Source organism: Diabrotica undecimpunctata, chromosome 1, assembly GCF_040954645.1.
Source record: "Diabrotica undecimpunctata isolate CICGRU chromosome 1, icDiaUnde3, whole genome shotgun sequence".
Taxonomy (NCBI): Eukaryota; Metazoa; Arthropoda; class Insecta; order Coleoptera; family Chrysomelidae; genus Diabrotica; species Diabrotica undecimpunctata.
In genome coordinates this window covers 60,673,747-60,698,734 of record NC_092803.1, presented here as the reverse complement: position 1 = coordinate 60,698,734, position 24,988 = coordinate 60,673,747, and the positions used below count along the sequence as shown (strand labels likewise).

The 24,988-nt window shown below is 30.4% G+C and overlaps 2 protein-coding genes across 14 annotated transcripts in view; one reads left to right on the top strand and one right to left on the bottom strand.

The window, feature by feature from the left end:
* LOC140449922 (very long chain fatty acid elongase 7-like) overlaps window positions 1–24,988 on the top strand; it is a 175,969-nt gene that overhangs the window by 41,412 nt on the left and 109,569 nt on the right. The window contains exon 1 of one of the 4 annotated variants that reach the window (XM_072543353.1): window positions 2,812–2,934. The exons of the other annotated variants lie outside the window; for them this stretch is intronic. The gene's annotated coding sequence lies outside the window, so the exon portion shown is untranslated. Of the gene's footprint in view, window positions 1–2,811; window positions 2,935–24,988 lie in introns of those variants that run through there. 4 annotated transcript variants of the gene reach the window in all.
* The window catches only part of Obsc (Obscurin), a 350,811-nt gene that overhangs the window by 267,980 nt on the left and 57,843 nt on the right, over window positions 1–24,988 (bottom strand). For all 10 annotated transcript variants that reach the window (XM_072543243.1, XM_072543203.1, XM_072543216.1 and 7 more), the window contains exons 3-6: window positions 24,336–24,454; window positions 19,722–19,865; window positions 18,107–18,232; window positions 13,166–13,336 (exon numbers count right to left, since the gene is read on the bottom strand). In XM_072543243.1, coding sequence (XP_072399344.1) covers window positions 13,166–13,336; window positions 18,107–18,232; window positions 19,722–19,865; window positions 24,336–24,454 — 560 coding nt within the window. The remainder of the gene's footprint in view (window positions 1–13,165; window positions 13,337–18,106; window positions 18,233–19,721; window positions 19,866–24,335; window positions 24,455–24,988) is intronic.

Sequence of the window (24,988 nt, the reverse complement as noted above, 5' to 3'; positions counted from 1 at the left end):
GAGTAGAGGCATGGACGCTCTCAAAAGCTTCTGTAGGAATGCTCGAGGCCTTCGAGATGTGGTGTTACAGGCGCGTCTTACAAATTTCATGGAAGGATCGTGTGACTAATATTGAGGTCCTACGTAGAATGGGTAAGGAATGCAAGATCACTAACACAATCAAAGAGTGCAAATTAGAATATCTTGGCCATGTTATGAGAAATGAACACAGATATGGCTTATTGAAACTCCTTCTTCAGGGCAAGGTATTTGGAAAGAGAGGACCAGGGAGAAGAAGATTATCCTGGCTTTAAAACCTAAGGAAGTGGTTCAATACGTCTACAACCGGACTATTTCGAATAGCTGCAAGCAAAGTTAGGATAGCTATGCTAATTGCCAACATCTGGAACGGATAGGTACCGTAAAAGGAAGAAGATGAGAAGTTTAAACCTTTTTAACAGCAGCTTGTTATATAGTTTTGAAATTATAGAGAATAAAGAAATGTATCTGTACGATGATACTATATTTGATCGTTTTTCAGGTTTGAGATCATTATAACTTCAGCTAATTTCCATATTCTGGGAACATATCTTAATCTGAACGATGTATTGGTAAGATATATTACTTTAACTATGACCTTTCTAGTGAGTTGTTTTGGAATTTCCCCTGTAATTAAATTAAACCTAGGAACCTTTCTTAATTGATGTTTTTATTGGCAACTACTTTTGGAATGATAAATTTGATTTTAACTTCTTCTTGGATAATGTTTTCCCACTCAAGTGTATTTTCAACTTCATTTGGTTGGAATATTTATTCTAGATGTTCAGAAAATTTATTGGCTTTCTGCAAGTTATCCAGCTTTAATCTAAATTTCTTATTTGTGGATTATGCAAGGTTGATTTTTTGAATCTCTTAGTGGCTCTCCATAAAGAATAATCAGTTTTCCTGCCATTTGTGAGTTTTTTGAGGTAGTCAATAATGGATTTATTTTTACATTTTATAATTTCTCTTTGAAGTCGCTATATTGTATTCTATTGTTTTATTAGATGAAGCTTTAGACTACTGACAGATCCAGAATTTTTTAGTGTAAATTAGTTCAGATTAATTATCCCATGTAGCTTACTACATATTTTTTACAAAAGATTTCGTTTCTTCATTGGAATGGACAAAGTTATTATTTCTTCCAATTAAAGCTAAAGACATCTTCAATCTGTTACTCCATAATTTAGAGCCTGATTTTGCTATGGTAGCTGATGGTGTTGTATGTCATTCCATCTTACACAAAATAAATTGGCTGCCTACCATACCATTTTACATAGATTAATAGAAATTCCCATTTAAAAAAATAACTTCGAGATAGAACTAAATATCATTGAGCAAATAGCAGTAAACAATGGGTACAACGAACACACAATAAATAAAATTTTAAATAAAAACTACATAGAAAAGCCCTGAAATTAATATTTTCACCACTTGAGAAAAAAACCAGTATCTTCTGCTTGATTACATATAGAGGCAAGATATTAACAAAAATAGCCAAACACATAAATAAGAAAGGAAAAACACCAGGTTTTAGAACAAACAACAATTTAAGCAAATATATTAAAAACAACAAGAGCCAAAAGAGCAATTATACAGCGGTGTATACAAACTTAAATGTGGCGACTGCCAAAAACTTACATCGGTCAAACTGGTAGAACTTTTATCAAACGTATAGCAGAACATAAAAGGGCTTTCAATATTAGAAAAACAGACCTTCACCTTCTATACCATAATCGTCCTTTTAATGACGAATTTCAAATTCTTCACATTAAAAATAAAGGCCTTAAGCTATCTTTATTAGTATCTATGGAAATCGACAAATTAAAAAATACAAATATAATTCTGAATGGCCAACTTGAGACAAACCGTTTTTCCTTCCTCAAATTATTCAGTTAAAGACTATAAAGTGTAAACACATACCAATAATAGATCACTTGAGAAAGGCACTCTAACCGAAATAGCTGTAGTGATAATAATTTAAAATAAATTTTGTGTTAATGTTGAAAACAAAAGTATTCAGTTAGTTATTGTTAGATATTGTGATGTTGTTTAAAGTGTAAAATTCTAGCAATCTCCTTCCATTGTTATTTCTGGGCATTTTTTCATATGGCACTTTATATCTAGTGTATATTTCGTCTTTTATTCCTACCCTACTGTTAAAATCCCCTGCAATGTATATTTCTTCTCTTGCGACTTCTGTTGCCAACGTTAATTCTCCGCAAAATTCATCTTTCCTTTGTGCGTTATAATCTTCGTTTGAGCCATATACTACTGTAATATTATTATACAAACTACACCTGCAGCTGCTCTTTTATTGTTTTCTGATACTCCTTTATTTTCCATTTTTACTATTCCTTGTCATTTTTTCTTGGTCTCTGATATTGCACTTAATTCTGCTGCTTCAAATTCCTCTACTAGTTCTGTTTCGTAACCATTTATGCTCTTTATGTTCCACGTTCCAATTTTCTTAATGGTATGTTTATTTTTTTTTAATGTCAAATACAAAATAAATTATTTTGAGTATTACTTTAAAAATAATTTATACCAATATTATGTTTAAAATACTTAAAATGAATCTATATTTTCTAAAAAAAAACTAAAAAAGTCTATTATGTTACAGATTTTAACAAAAATTGTAATATCTTATTCCATTATGTGAATCTAAATTAAAAAAAAAATCCGTATAAGGAACACCTTTTAAAAAAAATCGACGCAAGCCCGATTCTCATTAGGAATACCTAATGATTGCAATCACCTGCTGATGTGATGTATCCATTAACTAATAAGTATCGGTCCTGATGCGTTACTTCTGTTAGTAATCTTCGTTTAAACGGGAGGTTCGGTACTTACCTATTAAAAATATTCGGTGGTACGTGGTTCTGTGGTGATCAAGAATTTGTGCAGTGTAACGGGGTAAGTTACGAATTATATTATGGACAAAATAATGCCGATACAAATTAACTTTTTTAATAAAAACCAATTTTGATTTTATTCGCGGTACTTCTAAGCCCTTTTTAGCAGTGAAGTCAATATAAATCTTACAAGAGTGAATATGTGATGGAATCATATTATTAATTATGAATTTGTAAAGATTTCTCACGTACTGATCTAGGATAAGTACCAGAAATATACTTTTAGTATATTTCTGGTACTTATCCTAGTCCTGATCTATCTCCTTGTCCTGATAAGGACCAGGAGATGCGTCTTCTTTTTATTAGATTAGATCATTAGATTTATTATTTATCCTGTTATTTATTTAACTGATTTTCTATGTATTCTAAACTAATTTGCTATATCAACATAGGTTGTCAATGATTTATTTATGTCTTTTTTTAGTTTTTGTTTTTTTTGTTGTCTTTCTTTATTGGCTTTAATTTTAGTCAATAATACTTTGTTTATATCATGTGTTGATAATTAGACTAAAGAATTTTATATTATTTAATCTTAACCGCTACTCATGTAATGACAGTTACAAGTAGGATTTTGTTATAATTTAAATAGGATAAGACTTGCTAAATAAATTGATCAGTACCTTAGTGGAGCATTCCTGGGAAGTTTGTATTTGTGGAGAGTTTATTGAATTAAAATGAAATTGCCCTTAAATAATGCCACACATTAGTCCCAAGACTACACCCCAAAAATATTATTATACTATTAAATATGTCATAAAATTGCAAGTATAAGTTAAGCCGTTAAGATTATATGATAGCATAGAATTATTTGATTCTATATTATTACGTAATCTGGATGGCACTTCACCGAAAAAACACATGGACTTGAATAAATTCTCCTTTCAAAATAAATAAACTTTTGTATTCTAGCTGTCTAAAATATTGACGTTTGCTGTCATTGCCGCAAACACCGGAAATCGCTATTAAATTTATTATTTTTATTAGAGTACCCTATATACTCCAGTTGCCAGAGGCGAAAATACGAAACCTCTAAAAATACGAAAAAGCTGAATTTTTCAGAGAATATCAATTTTAAGTCGACATAAAAGATGCAAAAAAGTTTATGACTTTTACCCCGAGCTTCCTGCTAAAAGCCCCCTCGTAGAGGGTGAAACGGATAAAATTGGTTTATTAAGAGACTGTACGTCACAGAAAAAAATGTTTCAAATAAAAAATGTGTAAGATAATTTTAAACAAAAATATTTATAAGCAATTTTTGTGTAAAATAAATCGTTCTCTCAGAAACAACGCTTGAAGAGATCGGCGATTTTTAATGTCAGTTACGCGGGTGAAATTAATATTCAATAAAATTTGTTTATTGAATATTAAGCTCGACGGTAAAAATATAATATCTTTTGATCCGAGTGTCCTATCGACATAAGTTCAGATGCGTTTTAAAGGTAAAGAGTGCAGCTTTCGTACGCAGTTTTTGTATTTTGCTGCAAAGAAACTCAGTTGAGATCAATACCATTAATCCCTTTCATTGATCGGCCACAAAATCCATAGCATGAAATTTTAGTTTTTGAGTTTTGGGTTTTGAGTGAAATATTCTTAAAACACGCTCAATTAACATTTACACTCTACAAACGATCTAAAACATTTAAAACTGCTTGTTTTCAAATACACTAGTACGTTTTTCAAAAGTACCTAACTTCTGCTACAAATTACATCCAAAACTGTCTTCTTGGAGGCATTTCCCGTGACGTGCGATCTTTTGTAATATGAGAATTTAAATTCTGCGTTCTTTAGTCATATTTAAAATGCCTCATATTTGTTTCCACAACTCAAAATTGAAATTTCATGTTATAAGTTAAAAACTCGCTAAAATCGCGCATCGTTTATTCATTGATTATATTTATTAAAACTGACCTCATTCTCGCCAAATAGAAAAATTGTATACAAAAAGTGCACTCTTCAACTTTAAATATCATTGTAAAATTTGTCGATAGGACACTCTAATTGAAATAGCTAATTTTTACCATCTAGTTGGTACAAATTTTATTTAACATTGATTTCGTGCGCGCAACTGACATTCAAAATCCTCGGTCGCTTCAAGAGTTGTTTCTGAGAGAATGGATCGTTTTACACAGAAAGTGCTTATAAATATTTTTGTTCAAATTATCTCGGCTACATTTGTTATTTGAAACATTGTTTTCTACGGCGTACAGATTTTTATTAAATCGATTTTTTTACGTTTTTATCCCCCATACGAAGGGGTTTTTAGTGGGAAGTCCGGAGGTAAAAGTAGTAAACTTTTTGGCATCTTATTTAGGGTCACAAAATTGATATTCTCGGCAAAATTTAGCTTGTTCATATGTTTTTTAGGCGTCAAATCTCTGACGACTGGACTAATATATTATATATTTTTTCCATTTTGGCTTCAATTTTACAATATTTTGTATAAGGTACTATACTAACATCGCAAATGTATGTTTTTTGAATTTTCTTCCCAATGTTCACAATACTTAAAAGAAAATACTGTCTCTTTAAAAAGAGACAGGATTTTGATCCTTGATATGTATATTATACTTGATAACAAACATAATCTCAAAATTTGTACACATATAGAATAGGTAACCTTTTTTAAAGAATTTAAAGAGAAATTTGATTTCTAAATATAAGAAGTTTACAAATGGTAGACTATTTTTAGAAATTTCCTTATCTCAAAAAGCTTTTATCTACAACGTTTTTATGACTAAACTATTGGGTTTAGATGAATTCTAAAACTAACAAAATAAAGAAAAGACTTACTTTATTAAATTAAATTATTTTACTATGAAAAAGTTTATGTTGTAAATATGGTAAAATAGGTTTGCAAAAGTATTGTGATTGTAAACTAATAAAATATTAAAATAACTCAGAAGCAGTATTATGTAGGAAGTTAATTTTTATTTGCCATGTTGGCATTCATACAAAAAATAAAAAAAAAGTGTCAAACGACCCTAAAAATCTGAGTTAGTCCTGTTTATTTAAAAATTTACCGAGGCTTTGCTTATAAAGGACAAACAATAATTTAAAAAGAGCCATGTGAAAGACTAAAGTTTAAAAGCAAAGCAATTTTACTATTTCAAAATCTGAATTTATAAATTCAAATTTATCGCAAGTCGCAATATCTCCGGTTCTAATTAATGAAAATTGATGTTTCTTTTTATTTTGCAAAATTTTATTTCTTTCTTAATATTATTAGTAAAAAAGTTATAAAATAATTAGAGACTGAAATATGTATGTCTTATAGTTATAAATAATATCTTTTGAAAATAAATTTCGCAAAAATTTTTTATTTGAAATTCAAATCTATACGTGTTAATTTTTCCTAAATTATGTTTTTTGTTTTTAAAATGACTTTTTCTCAAAAACACTAAATAGATTGTACACAAATTAATTGTTTTAAACATTGTATTTTTATAAATAAAAATTAATTTGTGTATGTTATTAATATATTACAATTGACATACTTAATTTTACTATTTGTATTTATAATTGTACAGTTTATAACAATTAACGTGTTTAAAATATATTTGTAATGTTTTTTAGTCAAGAAAAATAATTATAAAAATATTAAGCATAATTCAAGAAAAATTAACACGTATAGATTGGATTTTTCAAATAAAAAATTAATTTTTTTGTAAAATTTATTTTTAAAAGATACTATTTATAACTATAATACATAAATGTTTAAGTTATCTATTATTTGCTAACCTTTTTTACTACTAACAATAAAAGAAAAGTAAAATTTTTCAAAATAAATATTTATTTTAAATTGTTTAAACAAATTATTCGGTGAAATAAATAATTCACAAATTAACTAAATGCATTTTTATACCCTATGTAACGAGGTAACTCAAATTAAAAAAAACATGTTTCTGTTGATTAGAACTCTTATATTGCGACTCTTATAAATTTGAATTTATGAATTCACTTTTGAAATAGTAAAAATGAGAAATAAAAAGTGGACTAATTCAGGTTCTAAGGGATACAACTATAACAATTAATAAAAATAGTAAAAATGGGAAAAAACATCTCATTACATATAAAGCATAATATATGCATGTAATAGAGGATATAAACATTCCTAGGTTTGAGTAAATGGATTCCTTGGGGGGGATGGTGGTTTGCAAGATTACCTTACTTAAATTGAGCTTCTTTTAGTTTTTACTAAACAAAGACTAACATGATAATGGGGCATACATTATAAGCCTTTAAACCGTTAATAACTTCAAACAAAATTTACCATCAATAAAAAATAAAAACTAATTACGATTGATAGTATTGACTTATTTCCCATATACTAATATATATATATATATATATATATATATATATATATATATATATATATATATATATATATATATATATATATATTTATAAATATGATGTATATAGACATAACTAAACGAATAACAATAAAAAAGTATTGTGACAATAACATAGATAACAATATAGTTGCTTCACTATATTATTATTGATAACTAAACCGATAAAATTTAACCAACATTATAATTTAACATATTGTAGCAAGTATTTGTATTATTCGTGATATTTACTGTCAATTCATCCTATGGCAATACAGCCGAATTTGAAACTTCTGCATTCGTTACGGTCTAGAGCCATTCTCCTCCACAATCGACTGCAAAGAAGATTTCTTGAGTCCTCATGCGTATCATCCTGTCATCGCTTTCCTGGTGTCCCAATAGGTCTCTTCCCCTGCATTCTTGTATTTAAATGTTTTTTTGTAGTTGCTGTTGGTGAACAGACTGAGATAAAGGTGGTTCTTAATATATATTATAAGAGAAAGTGGGAAATAGTGCGCGGCAGGTAATCGTGCACTGCATTATATTTCAAATTCCGTGAAAGATTTGACGAACTCAACCAGTTTTACATCTTTCGGCTGATCTCGTGAACGGTTGACGTTATTATCTTCAGTCGACCGATGCATGTGGACTAAGTGAGATCTGATTATTGAAAATTGCATGAAATCTTCTAGTTTTTCTGCTATAAAAATTGAGACGGTAAGTCCCTAGGCTTTATTCAGTTGCTTTGAACTTATTATTGATTCAATCCATGTTGTTTTCCATACATTTTGGTGCATTTGTTGGTTTACATGATTTAGCAGTTTTCCATTTGTGATGACGTTTGCTATTTAAGGCTTAAAGGGGTAATAGTGCGCAGGAGTGTACACGATCCCCCACAAACAATGAAATGGTAAATATTAAAATAACCATTTTTGTTTCCAGATGCCACAAAACTACACTACAAAATCTAAGTTTCTTATATATATTAACGAAGATTTACAAAATGCTCTGTATGCAATCAAAAATGTTCAAGATTCTTATATATATATATGTATATATATATATATATATATATATATATATATATATATATATATACTTAAAAAAATAAGGGAGAAAAATAAGGGTACAGGGAAGAGCTTTCAACATACCCGAATCGAAGTAGAAAAAGCATTAAGAGGGTATGTGTTAACGCTTGCTAAATTATTCTACGGCTTAATACCTGAAGAACTCAGACGATTAGTATTCAGGTATGCTAAAGAAAATAATATCCCAAATAATTTTAATAAAGGGAAGAGGTTTACCGGCATATTGTTGGCTTAATGGCTCAATAAAAAGGAATTCTGATGTAATATTAAGACAACCAGAAGGTACAAGTTTGAACTGGATTTCTGTATTCAACAAAGAGTCAACAATACTATTTTATACTAATATCAAAATACTAATGGAGAAGTTTACGTTTGAGCAAAACAGAATTTTTAATATAAACGGTACTTGCAATACAAGAATCCAAAAAAAAAATATCCAAAGGTCGATGGACCTAAAGGAGCTAAACAGGTAGGTATCTCTTATATCCGCCAAACATAAAAGATCTATTACAGCCAATTACTACAAAAGTGCTACAGGAAATAGATTCCTCGCATGTTGATCTATCATCAGAAAAGAATGTCTCTTACACTAAAAAAAAAAAATGGACCTCTTGGTGCCTTATACAAATGTTCCAAAAACAGATAAGGAAGTTTTTAATAAGTGGATGTGCCATTTTGTAAGATGTGCAAAGCCCACAGCAACTGATCCCATCCTTTTAGTGCTGACTAACTCCAGCCATATTTCTATTGATGCATATAATTTTTTCAAAGAAAAACGCATTTATATGGTATCACTTCACCAGACACCTCAGATTATCTGGGGAGCTTTGGACTTAACTTTCTTTAGTATTTTAAAGAATGCACTTTATAGAGAATATTATCTTTATCTGTCTAATACAGGTCCTTTAAAATAACCGCCGCTAAGCTGTTAAATAAAGCATTTATGAAAGTTGGCACTATGGATGCAACTTTTGTTTATGTTAAAAATATGATATTTAAGTATACAAAACCATTTATATTTTTTAGTATTATACTTTTGATATAAGCGTTATTAATCAATTGATTTTAAGTAAATCTTTATATTTCTAATATTAATTTAGTGTGCACCATTTCCCAATCCGTGAGCACGATAACCTCATGGATAGGTAATCGTGCACAAAGTCACTTCTTATCTTTTTTAAAAATTACGCTTTTGTACGTTATATTTAAAACTTACTGTAAATATTCAAAGTAGAAAAATTAGAGCTTACAGTAACGTTGATATATTTAAAGAATTAAAACAGAATTAAACAGAAGCAATTTTAGCTTAAGTGCGCACCATTTTCCCACTTTTATTTTATAATTTTATCTGATTATGACACCTGCTGTTATCATTTATAGGCCTAGTATTCATCTCAGTAACTTTCTTTCAAATATGTCCATGCGGTTTTCAAATTTTTGAGTCAATATGCAAGTTTCACGTCCATAGCTTACTTGGAAGACCATAATCCGGTCGGATTATGGTCTGTTTATATCTGTAGTATATCTGTTTTATAGCAAAGTATGCTGTATTGGCTAGGACGATTCTTCTGCTAAGCTCTGCATCGACTATGTTGTCCTTTGTGATGTTGACTCTTAAATAGATAGATAAAACACATGTATTTACCGTCAATATTAAACCAGAGTCAACTCTCAAAAATATTAACTTTAGGTATACAGAACCCTAATATTGTATTAAAGATGTATAAAATTTAAATAAAGTTATGAAATATAAAATTTATGTTTATAGAGTTTTAGAGACGTTTCTTTTAAAATTATTGACTTACTGCGATTTAAAATTTTAAAAATGGCTTGTTATTTTTATGCACACTGTGCTTAGAAATAGGATACCGGTGTAAATCCCTAAAAAGAAAGTTTTCAAATTTTTAAGAGATTATGTTTAATGCATAAAATAATTTATATTTCTTAAGGACATAATTTTTTATTAGTTCATTAATTGAAAGCAAAAGTTCTGTTCTTGCCGCCAGTTGTTGGCTCAGTGTGACAGGAAGCACGTCTTGACAAGTTATGTAAATCATATGTATTCCGAGACTGCTTTTGTGGTCGTATGCGTTTAAATAAGGTAACTGTAGGGAATAATAATGAACCTGAGTCAAGCACTCGAACGTTAGTCGAAGGCCTTGACTGTTATCTAATGAACTAAAAATCAAATTAGTATTGATCAGATGCCACCAATTATACAGTTTTTAATACATTCGGAGCACTTACGTGACCTACATAGTGATTTTTAAAATTTTTTAATAAATTAAATAAACTATATTTTTTGCTGGTAGAAAACAATAAAAGCCTACTTCACTTTACAATTCTTATCTAGTTATTATAAATTGATAATATTTTGTCAATTTGGGGAACAACTAAAATGAGAATCAGGATAGGATTAAATCAAGTAGGGCATTAGTGCCATCTGGTTTTGGACCTAGCGCAATTTTCAAGCTAGTCCTATAAAAACTATAAAATATATTATCTTTTTTTAAACTTATCTATGTTTCTTGCTCCAATAGTCCAATTCTTCTTCTTTGTGTACCGTGCTTATTTTCAAGCTTTGGCTATCGTTGTATTAACATACCGATGAAATATTTCTTGGTCGGCAGCTAGATGAAACAATTCCTGGATCATTCTACCTGTTCAGTGTCGAATTTTACGCAGCCAGAACAGTTGTTTTTTTTTCGACCCAGCGCTTTCCTTCGATTTTGCCTTGAATGATCAATTGTAGTAAACGATATTTAGGTCCTCTCATTATATAGCCGAAGTATTAGACCTGTGCCATTTTGATGATGTTAATCAATTCTCGCTCTTTGTGCATGGTTTCGTGCACACGTTCGTTAGACATGTGTGCTGTCCACGGAATTCTGAGCATGCGACTGTAACACCAAAACTCAAACGCTTCTAATGTATTAAGATTTTCTGTTTTTGTTGTCTAGGTTTCACATCCATAGAACAAAGAGGACCAGACATAGAACTTCAATACTCTTAGATTTGTGGTAAATAACAGACTTCTACTGCACAATACAGAACGCTAGTTAATAAAGCTTTTTCGAGCAAGTTCTATTCTGGTCGAAATTTCCTCGTCACTTTCAACCCTGAAATTATTCATTCAACTACCCAGATATCTAAAGTGTTCTACCCTTTTCAGGATTTTGTTATCTAATTGTAGTATTGAGTCTTCGATATTAATTTTTCTGACCACCATCCATTTTGTTCTCTTTGCGTTGATTTTTAAGCTCTTTTCAGTGCATTTGTTATTAACAGATATTTGTTAATATTTAGCGCTATCTCAAAAACTGGTCAGTGTAGGCATTAAACAACATCGGTGACATAACAGATCCCTGTCTGACACCACGCTTAATAGAAACTTTAGCTGAAACCTATTGATCCACCTTGAATCCAAGCATTGAAATAGTAGTGTATGTGGTATCCTATCAAAGGTTTTTTTTTGAAATCTATAAAACATACGTAAATATTTTTCTTAAATTCAATGCCCTTTGGTAAGAGTATTCACAGGCAAAAAAGAGCCTCCCGGGTACCCTTACCTTTTCGGACACCAAACTGATCATCACCAGTTATCCCTTCACAAAGTTTATATGCGACAATGCAATACTTTCACACAAAATATAAATGTGTGACTCATTAAACTTATAAGTCGATAGTCGCTACGCTGTCTGGCATTCGTTTTCTTGGGAATGCATATTCATTCTAACCAGTTGTCTGGTAATTAACTGCGGCTATGTATCTTGTTAATGAAGGAGGTGACGATGACGATTACTCACCACAAAGTGCTATATTTGAATCGTAATAACTGTCAAATGCAAAATTGTTAAAAATGCGAAATTTAAATATTCGTTTAAAGTTTTGTTAAGTTTTTTGTAGAATTTTCTTAAATTAACTTCTACACAGTATTAGAAAAGTCTTAAAAAAAGATGAATGAAATCGGCAAAATCGTTTTCAAGTTCTGGCTTGATTTACAGAAATACAGATTAAAATTAAAAGAATCTTCATCTTATCAGCTTTTTACGTATATTCACCATCTATGTATACAACGCGTCTAAATGATATGGAATATTTTACTTTAGTTGATGAAAATTACTAAGAATCCTTAGTAGTATCTTGTTTGATCGACTTATTTTAAACTCTAAATTTGTGTAAAAGTAAATAGTCTCGCTGCCTTTTCATAGCTTTCTGTTGATCTTAACCCACCGTTAATATAATCTATTCATTAATAATAGTAATTTCAGTGTACAAACAGCAGTATATCAGACGGATTGCCTAACCATTACCGGCCAAGTCAACAAACCTGACAAAAATCCATTTAGACATCCAAATGTCTTGAAAATTTCGTCAAAATTAAATGTTAATATTTCGTTCCAAATTTGATGTATTTCAATTAAGCGGTACGTGCTAATTTCAAAAATATACATATTTTTCTTTTTCCCGCCAAACTGTGGATAGAAAATAGGAAAAAAACACACGTTTGCCAAAAAATGTCGAAAGGCTTGGATTTTTTTCAAAATTCGTTAATTGGATATATTGGCGTCAGTTTACGTCCGAGAAATAAACTGTTGCACTTTTCTTATATATAATTTGCCGCTCGTTCTTCTACCGTGCTCAGAATTTTCCTACATGTACGCTTATGTATAATGGTGGTGGAGCATTGCGAAGAAAGACGAGATGAAATCATGTTGTAAAAGAAGTACACCAACATTAGTTCAAGTAGTACTATATAAATGGAAATTTCTCCTATAAATACCAAACATTCTAGGCACTACATACTTACGTTCTATGAAACTCTGCGATCTCTTTGAAGTTTCCAAATACCAGATCAAAGTTGTCTTTAATGATCTTCGGAACTTTTCCTGACTCAGACGGAATAAGGTAGCGTTGAACCACCAAGTCTAGATCTCTAACGAATTCTATTTCGGTTTCTATTAATTCCTTTACAACAGCTCTGAAAATTAAAAACCTTTAATTATCATCAATTTATCAATTATTTTTATTTATTTATAATGACGTTTTTAAAAAATGTACTTGGTAAAATATTACATATAAATATACAAGTATAATGCAAAATGCTCTTAGAGTATAACAAACAGGAAGAAAATAACAAACGAAGAAGTTGCTCAGGAACTACGTAAAATAATGAAATGTAAAGAAAAATCTTCGCAATTGTCGTAGTTGACATCTCGAACGATGTTCATTCTCGAACAAAAAGTTTTTTTGAATGATATTTGAAATTGAAAATCACACTAAATTTTCTCTTTTTTTTATCCCTGTAACCTATTAAAATATACATTATAGAAGTTTTCAGGGACTTTTGGCCCTCAGTAATAATGTATTCTTTCATTCTGCGTTTAAATTTTTCAAAAATACTTATTAGTTTTCTTAGGATACGAAAAAAATGAATGCATTTAAAAAGCATTGGCCTGAAATTTTGCGCCTACGCTCTTAAGTCTCCCGTACTCTAAATTTTCTTAAAATTTTGATTTATTACTATGTCTCGATTGCGAAAAGATTATAATAAAACCTTCGTCAAAGACGAGGCTATATAAAAATGAAGCAATAGTGCAAAGTCGGTAGATATATTAGGTTATACAGTGATGCCTTCAAAAACCGCAAGTGTTTCTACGATTGACTTTTCACGTAGTTGGCTTAGCTGTGACGTTATTCGCTTTTATTTGTTTTGTGATGAGCATAAAAATTGCCAATACTTTGTCATCCAGGATACTTCTGTGAATGAACACAGATGATCGTTAGTCGGACGTCATGATTAAAAATTTACAAGTGGTTTACATTTTTATAGCTTTTAAAAATTAGCATATACGAGTATTATTATTCACGCTTAATCTCTAGAGCAAAGAATTACATAAAGGCAAAAATCCCATAAATAATTTTATTAGATGGGTATGTAATTCTCTGAAGACCCTGAACTTTTAATTGTTTCGAGGCTTTCTTTGAAAATATTGTAGTTTACAGAAGCCATTGGTACTACTTTTATTATTTCATGTGTCAATAAAATTTATTTGAATTATTTACCATGACAAATATTTAGTTTGAAGAATTATACCAAAATACACTTTTTAATACTATTCTTGTTTTAGTGCATGTCTCCACATCATTTGAAATTTTGTTCATTATTTGGAGTGCAAGATTTGCATGATTTTCATTTATTGGATCATCACCCACATTTCATAGGCCTATATAATTATCGTATTATCTGAGTTCGTACACCAAATTGCAAATAATTTTGGTCTCACAGAAGATTTATTAAAATCATTATCAAATAATTGGCGGATATTCTTTGCACTGTTACTAGGTGTCTACTAGATAGGTACTACATTTTAATAATGAGTAAATAGTAATATTTTTGTGTCGGAGAACGGTCTTTTTGGTATACTCTACATCTAGACTAGAGTGGAATTGTTTTGAGGTTAATGTGAGCGGTAGCATTCGGATTTTTGCAGATTGTGTGATAACTTCAATAATAATAATTTACTGGTAGTCCCACTAGGGGAACGTCAGGAATACAAAAAAAAAATAAAATATTTAGAAATTACTAAAAACATTGATTTTTTTTCTACTTTCCTTACTTATAACTTAAAAAAATCTTTTTTGGAGAAAATTCGTAATGAAATAAAAAAGCGACAAGTAAATTTTCTATAAGATACTGCTGGTTAAAAATGTTCTAATCTGCTCCAAAATAGCAATAAATACAAAAAAAGAAGATGATTATTTAAAATTTAAATAATATTTTTTAAATTAAATAAAGCAATTTTATTATTGACTTATTATTTATATTTTAAACCCATTATATTATATTCAAATAATGGATTATTATGTTTGCGTCTCAAACCATATGTTGACGTATTAACAAAGCATACGTTGTTTACTTCTGACAGGCCTGTCAAATTCAAACGAAATATTAAATTATAATAAGATAATAATAAATATTATTTGATAGTTAATTTATTTACTATAAACCAAATAATATGTTGAAAAATAATAATTGTATTTATATAAAATTATTTTAAAACGAGAAGTGTGTTAAAAATTAAACAGATGATTCAATATTGTTATTAATCGGATGACATTTTTAGAACAATTTTGACAATCGTTACGAATTATTTAATAATAATTATTATACGATATTCTTTTAATTTTCAACTTATAAATTATTGGCTGAAGTTTGTCAGTTATTTTTTATGCAGTTTTTAATTTAAATCTGCTCGGAATAAATGTATGATGACTAGAAACGAATGATCGAGAGTATTGAATCGATGTAAAGAACCGCTATTTTGTGACGCTACCCGTGACGAGACGTGGCGTGACGATATCGTGACGACGGATGTTGTAACGCTAGTTCCATCACGGTAGCTTCAGAATTTTATTATAGAGAAAATATTAATACAACGCTAGTAGGTATAGAAGCTTCGTTTCAAAAAGAGGGGAAACAAGCCTTTTTTTATTCAATGTTTTTTAACCACTTAGATTGCACTTAGGACCTTCATAATTTGTATAGAAAGCCTTTCATTTATAATAAAACATCTCATTAAATTTTATTACAATTCATCCAATCTAAGTTTAAAAAAAATTTTAATCTTGCACAACAAAAACTACACCTTATAGAAGTTTGCTAACATTTTTCTCATAACAAACCACTTTAAATATCTAACGAACTTTATGAAGTTAAAACTATTGGGTCGGCATCAGGAATGTTTTAAAATTATAAAAATTTTTTGACTTATAAAAAATAGAATATCTCGGTAACCATTAGCTAAAATTAAATTAAAAATACTGCATTAGAAAAGACTTGACAAGACACTTCTTTTAAAAGAAAAAAAGTTAAATTAGTTTAGTAGTTCCTGAGGTTCCTAGGTCACTAGAGCAGTAGTTCCTGAGATACAATCGGTCAAAGCTGAAGACCAAAGAAAGAAAAATACCAAAATAATTTATTTAAATACCAAGAAAATTTAATTTCAAAGTTTAAAAGCGGTACATATAAAAAAATGTATTTTCATGGCTTTCAATGAAGTGATTTTATTTATTCTTTTTTCAGTCTTTTTTCTAGTCGTCAGAGACGAAAATGCCACTGAACATCTAAAAATTATACGAACGAGCTGAACTTTAATCGAACTGAATGAGATAATTTTAAACAAGATTGTTTATTAGCCATTTTTTTTGTGTAAAATGAAACCATTCTCTTAGAATCAATGCTTGAAGTGACCATCGAATTTTATCTAGGTGTGCGAAATCAATTTTAAATAAAATTTGTATCACGTCGACGGTTAAACTTCGATATTCTTAATCAGAGTGTCCTATCTATAAAAATCAAAAAAAGTTTTAAAGGTGAAGAGTGCATCTTTTTTATAAAATATTTGCATTTTGCCGCAATTAAAGTCAGTTTCTTAAAAGCATAAATAAATATTGCTCGATTTTTGTCATTTTTTAGAATTCTCATGAGATCATTAAAATTGATCACTTCCATTAATTGACTACTATGGCAGTTTTATTATTAAAGTCAAGTCTTCAAAGTCTATGGTATGGAATTTAGGTTTTGATTTTTGGCAACAGATCAAAAGGCATTTAAAATATTCCTAAAAAACGCAGAACTTAAAGGTCCCCATTACGAACGATTCCACGTCAAGGAAAATACTTCTAAGAAGACGATATTGGGTAAAATTCATAGCTAAAGTTGTGTAATGTCAAAAAACGTACTCGCGTAATCAAAAAGAAGCCGTTTTAAATGTTTTTGATCTTTTGTAATGTGTTAAATTCTGCCTTTTTACCTAGGTAATAGTAACCAGCTAAAAAATTGTTTATGTTTTTAAAAGATTCGTAAGGCCAACCAAATACCCAAATAATAAAATTTCAATTCCATAAAGTACGTTAGATAGGTAATGTGCTTTTTAATAGGTAAAAAATTGGCAAACTTTTATATGGTCTAGTTTTTGTTGTGCAAGATTTTAAGAAATTTCAATTAAAAAAAAACTAGATTGCAAAATTATTCTGCGAAATCCATTTTAATGCAATTTGGGGGGCTATTTTATTGTATAATAAAGATTTTCTAGTCGAATAATGAAAGTCCTAAGTGCAATCTATATGGTTAGAAAACATTGAATAAGAAAAATCTTGTTTTCCTCTCTTTTTTTGTATTTATTGCTATTTTACAGCAAGGGTAAACATTTTTAACCAGCCGTATATTACAGAAAATTTTATTGTCGCTATTTTATTACGACTTTGCTCCAAAATAAATTGTTTTAGCAAGGAAAATAAGCAAATAAATTAGAAAAAAATCGATGTTTTTGATCATTTTTAAATATTTTAATTTTTTTTAATAATGTTTGCGACCTGTTTAAAAGGGAGGATAAGTCAATTACTATTACTGAAGTTATCACTCATCTTTTCTTTCAAAAATCGGAATGACACCTCTCACATCTAAATTTAGTCGTTTTTTCACAGATACGCCCTGATCTAATCTGGGATTAATTTTTATGAAGTTGCACACAATATGTTTGGCAGTTTTCATTGCATTTTTGCGTTGTTTTATCTACTTTAAACACGACAACACTATGCAGTTTTTGGTATACTGCAGTATGCTTCTGGTTCAACTAAAGAATTATCATACTTTAGCAAGATTCTTAGTAATCTCGTCAATATGTGACAAAACTACACTGTAGCACCTATTTGTATCCTAAAATGATATTTATTAATTTTAACGTACTGCCTTCTAAATTCAGCATCTCCGGGTAGACCTGTTTTACTGAGCGTAGGATCATCTGCTGTTTGTAGGACTCCACAAGGTACCCAGCCTTGTTTCTTGCCTCCATTAACTTGTCTCACTAGCCATCTGAAATACAAAATGCATATTAATAAACGAAGCAAAACTAGGAATACAATATTATACAATATTATGTACAATTAAAATACTTATTACAAAAAAATTTATTGTCACAGACATTTCATAAACTTAAGGGGACATATTTTTGAGAAAATTCTAGGCAAATAAATTGAAGCAGTTTTAGTACGCATATATTTTAACTAAACAAATCCATGAATAGTAATAGAAAATCTACAAAAACAAAAAAAAATGAGAATATTTATGAGAATATTGTTGATAATGAGAATTTTCTGAGAACGGCCTACCAATATCAACCCAAAATCTAAGATTGTACTGAATATTAAATAAAATATAATAATTTATGTTCAATCTTCAGGGACACATAGAAAAACTAAAAAAAAATTATAATCTTATTTTCCCAAAAGAATAAAAAACAAAAACTTAAAAATTACTTTAACGAAAAAAAAAGTACGATAAAACTAATAACTTAAGTTAGAAAAATTGTCGAGGTCACCATTTTCATCCTTTGACCACGCCGACCCATTGATACTGGGTCCTGGTCCAATATCAGATCACAAAAGTGTATCAAAACACATGTATTGGTACACACTTCTTTCGGTAGCCGCGCTTATCGTAGGTATTCCCAAAATTTGAACCGGTAATTTACTTAGTTTGGTTTTAAACCAGGTTGTTTTTTACCAAATCTCGGGCTCCAATGTATTCGCAGAACTCAGAACGTATGGTCTTGCAAACAATTCTTCTTTAAATCTATCATAGACCAATTCTATCATTAAACTTGCTGAGTTTTCTGGGTATTTTAAATTATGTGAGTCGTATGATCAATAAATTCAGTACCAAAAATTTGCTCTCTAAAATGGTCCTTGCAAACAATCCTTTTTTAGATTTGTGAGAGGTAAATTTTGCCATTAAACTTGCTGAGTCATCTGGTTATTTTAAGCTAACTAAGCCATATTATCAAAAACTCAGTGACATGAATTTGCTACTCATTGGTTACATAAACACCATTAAAACGTGGATCTGATATATTAGCTACCAAATGTGTTTAGGTTTATATCAGTTTGCTTGGTCATTTCTAAAAATTCCAGGAAATTTTGCCTTTTGCCTTGTAAGGAGACTTGAAGGTAATATTAATTGTCACTTAACGTAAAAGAAATATTCACTTACAGTTTATCAACAACATAAAACTGCATCAATTAAAATAAAGTTTTAAATATTTATTTTTGAAATTTTTTAGTCGTTTATAGCTTAGGATTTGAACATAGAAAGTTTTTAATTAAAATTAATGCATGCAGGTACACTCCCACGAATTATGATTATTCTTCTTCTTTTAGTGAAATATGTACGTCACATTTATTTATAGGTTAATTTTAGCTATTAATAAGGTGTGATGTTGTATGTTTCGGACAATGATTCTGTTAATATATTTCGAAGCTGAGTGAACCGACTACAATAAAATTTTCATTTAGATGTAACTTACCGTTGACTTATATTTAACCTAGTAGGGGAATGTCTGGAGCTGGTATGGGTCCTTTTCGGTTTTAAGGAAAGTTTGTGGTGAGCTGCTGGATTATCTAATAATTCTCCCGATACGCTGTCGAGGTCTGGATCAAGTTTGATGCGCCTAAAGAGTTGTAATACAGTTTTAATTTTAATCAACAATAAAAAGCACAAGGTAAAATTTGAATCGCACTAGGTAAAATATGATTCTTCTGAGGTTTCTCTCTAACACTAAAATATTATATAAGGTTAGTCTAGAAAGCTAGAAAGCGCGAATGCCTCTATTTTCTCTCTAAAATAAAGGCCTATATAAAATGAATTACAGACATTTATTTCTGAAAGATAGAGAGATTTTAAAATATTAAATCGACCGCTACATAGGTGAAAGACATAGTGTCAACGAGAGCAGACTTTTCGAAACAAAGCATTATATATATATATATATATATATATATATATATATATATATATATATATATATATATATATTTATATACACTGTAACCCATTTAAATTATAAACATCTCTATAAAGTTTTTAGATATTTTTTTAAATATCATGTAATAAAAGGTATATTTCTGGAAATCATTTAAAAAATCTTATTTCCAAGGCATAGTCGATACTTTTCTTAGTCGAAAATAGAGAACGTTTGTTAGAGATATTTTGCTAAAAAAATTTCTACGCCACTGGTTTTAAAATGTCTTCAAATAGCTTTAACAACAATTTTATTGAAATATGTTTATCAATAACGACATTATGACATCTTAACATTTTAAAACTTGCTAAGCTACAAATCAAAAAAGTACAGTCTGTATCAGCTGACTGTCATGGAAACATAATTTGGTGTAATCGATACATTTGGCGTAGCATTTACGAAAATTTCTGATTAAATTTCTTTTCTATGTCTGATTGACACCAAAAGAAAGCGTTTGACAGAGTAAGACTCAAAGATGTAATCCATCTTTTGTATAATAGAGAAATTCCAGTAGATATTTTAAAAACTATCGAAAAAAAATACCAAAACAACAAAATAAAAGTCATAATAGATGGACAACTTACAAAACCTATAAAAATGGGCAGCGGAATGAGACAAAGGGATTCATTGGGCCCCATGCTCTTCAATTTGAACATGAATAAAATCAATAAAAGCGTTACCAAAGAAAGAGTATAAGAGGATACCAAAGAATGGGAAGAAAAGAAGAGCAAATCAGATAGACGTCAGTCATTTATGTAACCTGGAGGTAAAGGAGAAACTGCAAAAATGTATTAATAATAATTTCAAAATACTTCATGAAAAAGAAACATCTCAGCCAACGAACAACATAGATAAAAAATGGCAAAACGTAAAAATGGCGATAACAGGTCCTATGAAGAAAATTCTGACTAAAGAAAAACCAAAAATAAAGCAAAGGTGGATGACTGATAAGATCCTTCTTCTCATGGACAATCGGAGAATAATGAAAGGAAAAAACGAACAAAGGTATAAACAAATACAGAAAGAAATCAAAATAGAAATCAGAATAGCAAAAGAAGATTTTTATAAAAGAAAATGTGAAGAAATAGAGCAATTGCAGGCAAAACATGATATTTTTAATGTACATAAAAAAGTGAAAGAACTTACAGGTACACAAAAACGTAAGCAGCCAAATACCCTGTATAATGTCAACGGAAACATAATAACAGAACTAGAAGAACAGTTGAAGACATGGAAAAACTATATTGAAGAACTCTTTGCAGATGATAGACAACAATCTGAGCTAAGTAACATACAAGGAGACGAAGGTCCAGAAATAACGGAAGAAGAAGTAATGTACGCACTAAAAAGAATGAAAAATGGTAAAGCCCCAGGTCCAGATGAAATACCAACGGAAATCCTTAAACTAATAGAAAAAGACTCGATTCACATTTTGGTTAAACTTTTCAATAGCATTTATACATCAGGAAAAATACCACAAGAATGGCTTTTATCCACCTTTGTTACTATACCAAAAAAGATAAATGCCAAACAATGCAGTGATTACCGTACAATCAGTCTGATGAGCCATGTACTGAAAATATTTCTGAAAATTATACACTCTAGAGTACACAGAAAACTGGAAATGGACATCAATAATACCCAGTTTGGATTCCGAAATGGACTTGGAACAAGAGAGGCGTTGTTTGCACTGAACGTTATGTCTCAAAGATGTCTTGACATAAATCAAGATGTATTCATGTGTTTCATAGATTACAACAAGGCCTTTGATAAAGTGCGGCATGATCACCTAATCAGACTCCTGACAGAAAAGAATTTAGATAAACGAGACATCCGACTAATAGCAAATATGTACTACAATCAGAAAGCAGTAGTGAGAGTAGAGAATAATACCACTGAAGAAATCGAAATAAAGCGAGGTGTGAGACAAGGGTGTATACTGTCACCAACCCTGTTTAATCTCTATTCCGAAGACGTAATGAATAGAACACTCTCTGAGCAATCCGTAGGTATTAAAATAAATGGTGTTAGATTAAACAATCTGAGATTTGCCGACGACACCGTTCTGATCGCAGAAACACTTGAAGAGCTACAGACATTGGTGAATAAGATAGCAGACTACAGCGAAGAATATGGACTATCTTTGAACATAAGGAAAACTAAATTTATGGTAATATCGAAATCAACACAAAATGTCCAAAATTTATATTTACACAATGAAATTATCGATCGAGTTAGCAAATACAAATATTTAGGCACTTTTATAAATGAAGACAACGATAGCTCAGCAGAAATCAAAATAAGAATAGAAAAAGCCAGATCCATATTCACTAAAATGAAGAGAGTGTTCTGCGGAAGAGATTTGAGCCTTGAAATGAAACTTCGCCTGATGAGATGTTACGTTCTTTCTGTGCTGTTCTACGGAATGGAGTCATGGACGTTGAAAAAGATTGATACCAAAAAATTAGAGGCATTTGAACTGTGGATGTATCGCAGAATCCTGAGAATATCATGGACCGAGAGAGTCACAAATGTCGAGGTCTTGAGAAGAATGAATAAAGAAAAGGAAGTCATATTTACGATCAAAAAACGAAAACTGCAATACTTGGGACACATTACAAGAGGCGAAAGATATGAACTGCTTCGAATAATTATGCAAGGGAAAATAGCAGGAAAAAGGTCCATAGGAAGAAGACGAAACTCCTGGCTAAAGAATCTACGGGAATGGTATAGCTGTAGCAGCAACGAATTGTTTCGGTCAGCAGTTTCGAAAATACGTATAGCCCTGATGATCGCCAACCTTCGGAACGAAGATGGCACTTGAAGAAGAAGAAAGAATGGGAAACAAAGAAATAAAAATAATCTGTTACACAGACGATACAATATTGATAGCCCAAATGAAGTTATTCATCAAAGACTGGTTCACAGATTTAACATAAGAGCATAAGAATTTAATAGGATAATCTGATCTCAGAAAACTAAAACAATAGCAGCCAGCAAAGAACCAACCAGATGTAAAATAGAAATGGATGGCATCAGTATTGAACAAGTAATTGAAATAAAATACCTAGGAAAAACACCGACTAGCTATGGAGATCTGGAAAGAAGTGAGAGATCAAGTACAAAAAGCAAATAGAATTTATAAAGCCAGTGTAAGACCAATAATGACATATGCCTCAGAAACAAGACACGACACAGCCACAACGCAAAGGCTACTGGAAACGGCAGAGATGAGAGTACTGAGAAGAATTACGGGAAATACGCTGAGAGATCGGAAAAATGGAATAACCACATAAGCAGAATGAAGGAGACCCGTGTCGTCAAAATATTAAGAGATAAGTCACCAATTGACAAAAGAAGTATCGAACGACCGCGCAAAAGATGAAGTGACAACCTTCCATGGATGTATTAATCCGCCAATAAACAAGCAGAATTGTCCATAAAGAGGAAGAAGAAGAAGAAAAAGAAGGAGAAAATATTTCTTAGTTGTTCTAAGTCTTATCGTCTACGCCTCTTACGCCGATTTGGTAAACTCTCTGTTTGATATAGGTATCCAATATATCAACGGACTACCATGAACTATCCAACGGTTTGGAAAATTATCAGTTAGGGAATCCTTCACAGTTCTTCCGTAATGAACAGAACACCCATCTAGCTGAATACACAAATTTAGTTGTTCATTAAGCTCATGAAGCATTTCATAAGTCAGGAGGTATAAAAATTCCAACAAGTTCTTTGAGTTTATGTTATCCACAAAGAAGAAGAGACCAATAATTTGTTGGTTCAGTAAAACTACACCAGTTATTGATTTTTTGAGAATACTGACTTTTGCAGTTTATTACCAACACGGGTTGTCTGCTGTACAATAACGACAATTTTGTGATTTGTAGTGAACGTGGCTCCATCGACAAACAGCAGATTAAAACAATAATATTGTTAAAGTATTCCAGTTGACCTAATCAGTATCTCTTCTTCTTTCTGGGCACTAACAATCTATTTATCTTAATTACAACTAAAAGAGGACAATTTCTTCCTTACTTTGTAAAAAAAATTAAACAATTGCAGATATATTTATAAATAGAAATCAAATATAATAAATATTTATACTTCTACACTTACTTTGACGGATTGGGGTCATTTATGTCCAAAAGTTCTACAACATCTCCTTCTAATAAATTAATTTCATCGTCTGAGCTGGCAGTATATTTCTTCCAAGCTACAAGAATTTCTCCAACAACCTAAAGGCACATTAAGTTTATATTAATAACATTGCTAAACATAAAGTATTAATTTTTACTCAAGTTAATGGTTATTTACTAAAAGCGACTACTACATTTTTCTATTTGCTAGCGTAATTTTTTTTATAATAAGGCAATAGGGAAAGCTAAGGCGCTATACCATTTAGTGCTATTTACGACAGGTATTACCATGCTTATTTGCAGCCATAAGCTGTGTCGCTGTGTTTTAATGAACGTTACGATATCTGGTTAAATAAAGGGTTGGTATAATTCGAAATTAAATATTTCGCGCCACTGCCGTTAATCGTTTATAGCTCCAAATATTTTGCGGAGTATCTTACGCTCGAATATTTCCAGAAGTCTTTCATCCTTCTGCGTCAGAGTCCATGTTTCCGCCTAGTATGTGAGGACCAGCCTCAACAGTGTATTGTATATAACAAATTCAGTTTTTTTTTGGATGTTTCCTGAGTGGAATCGTTTTTGTAGTCCATAGTATGCCCTATTTGTAAGGTTTATTCGTCTTTTAATTTCTTC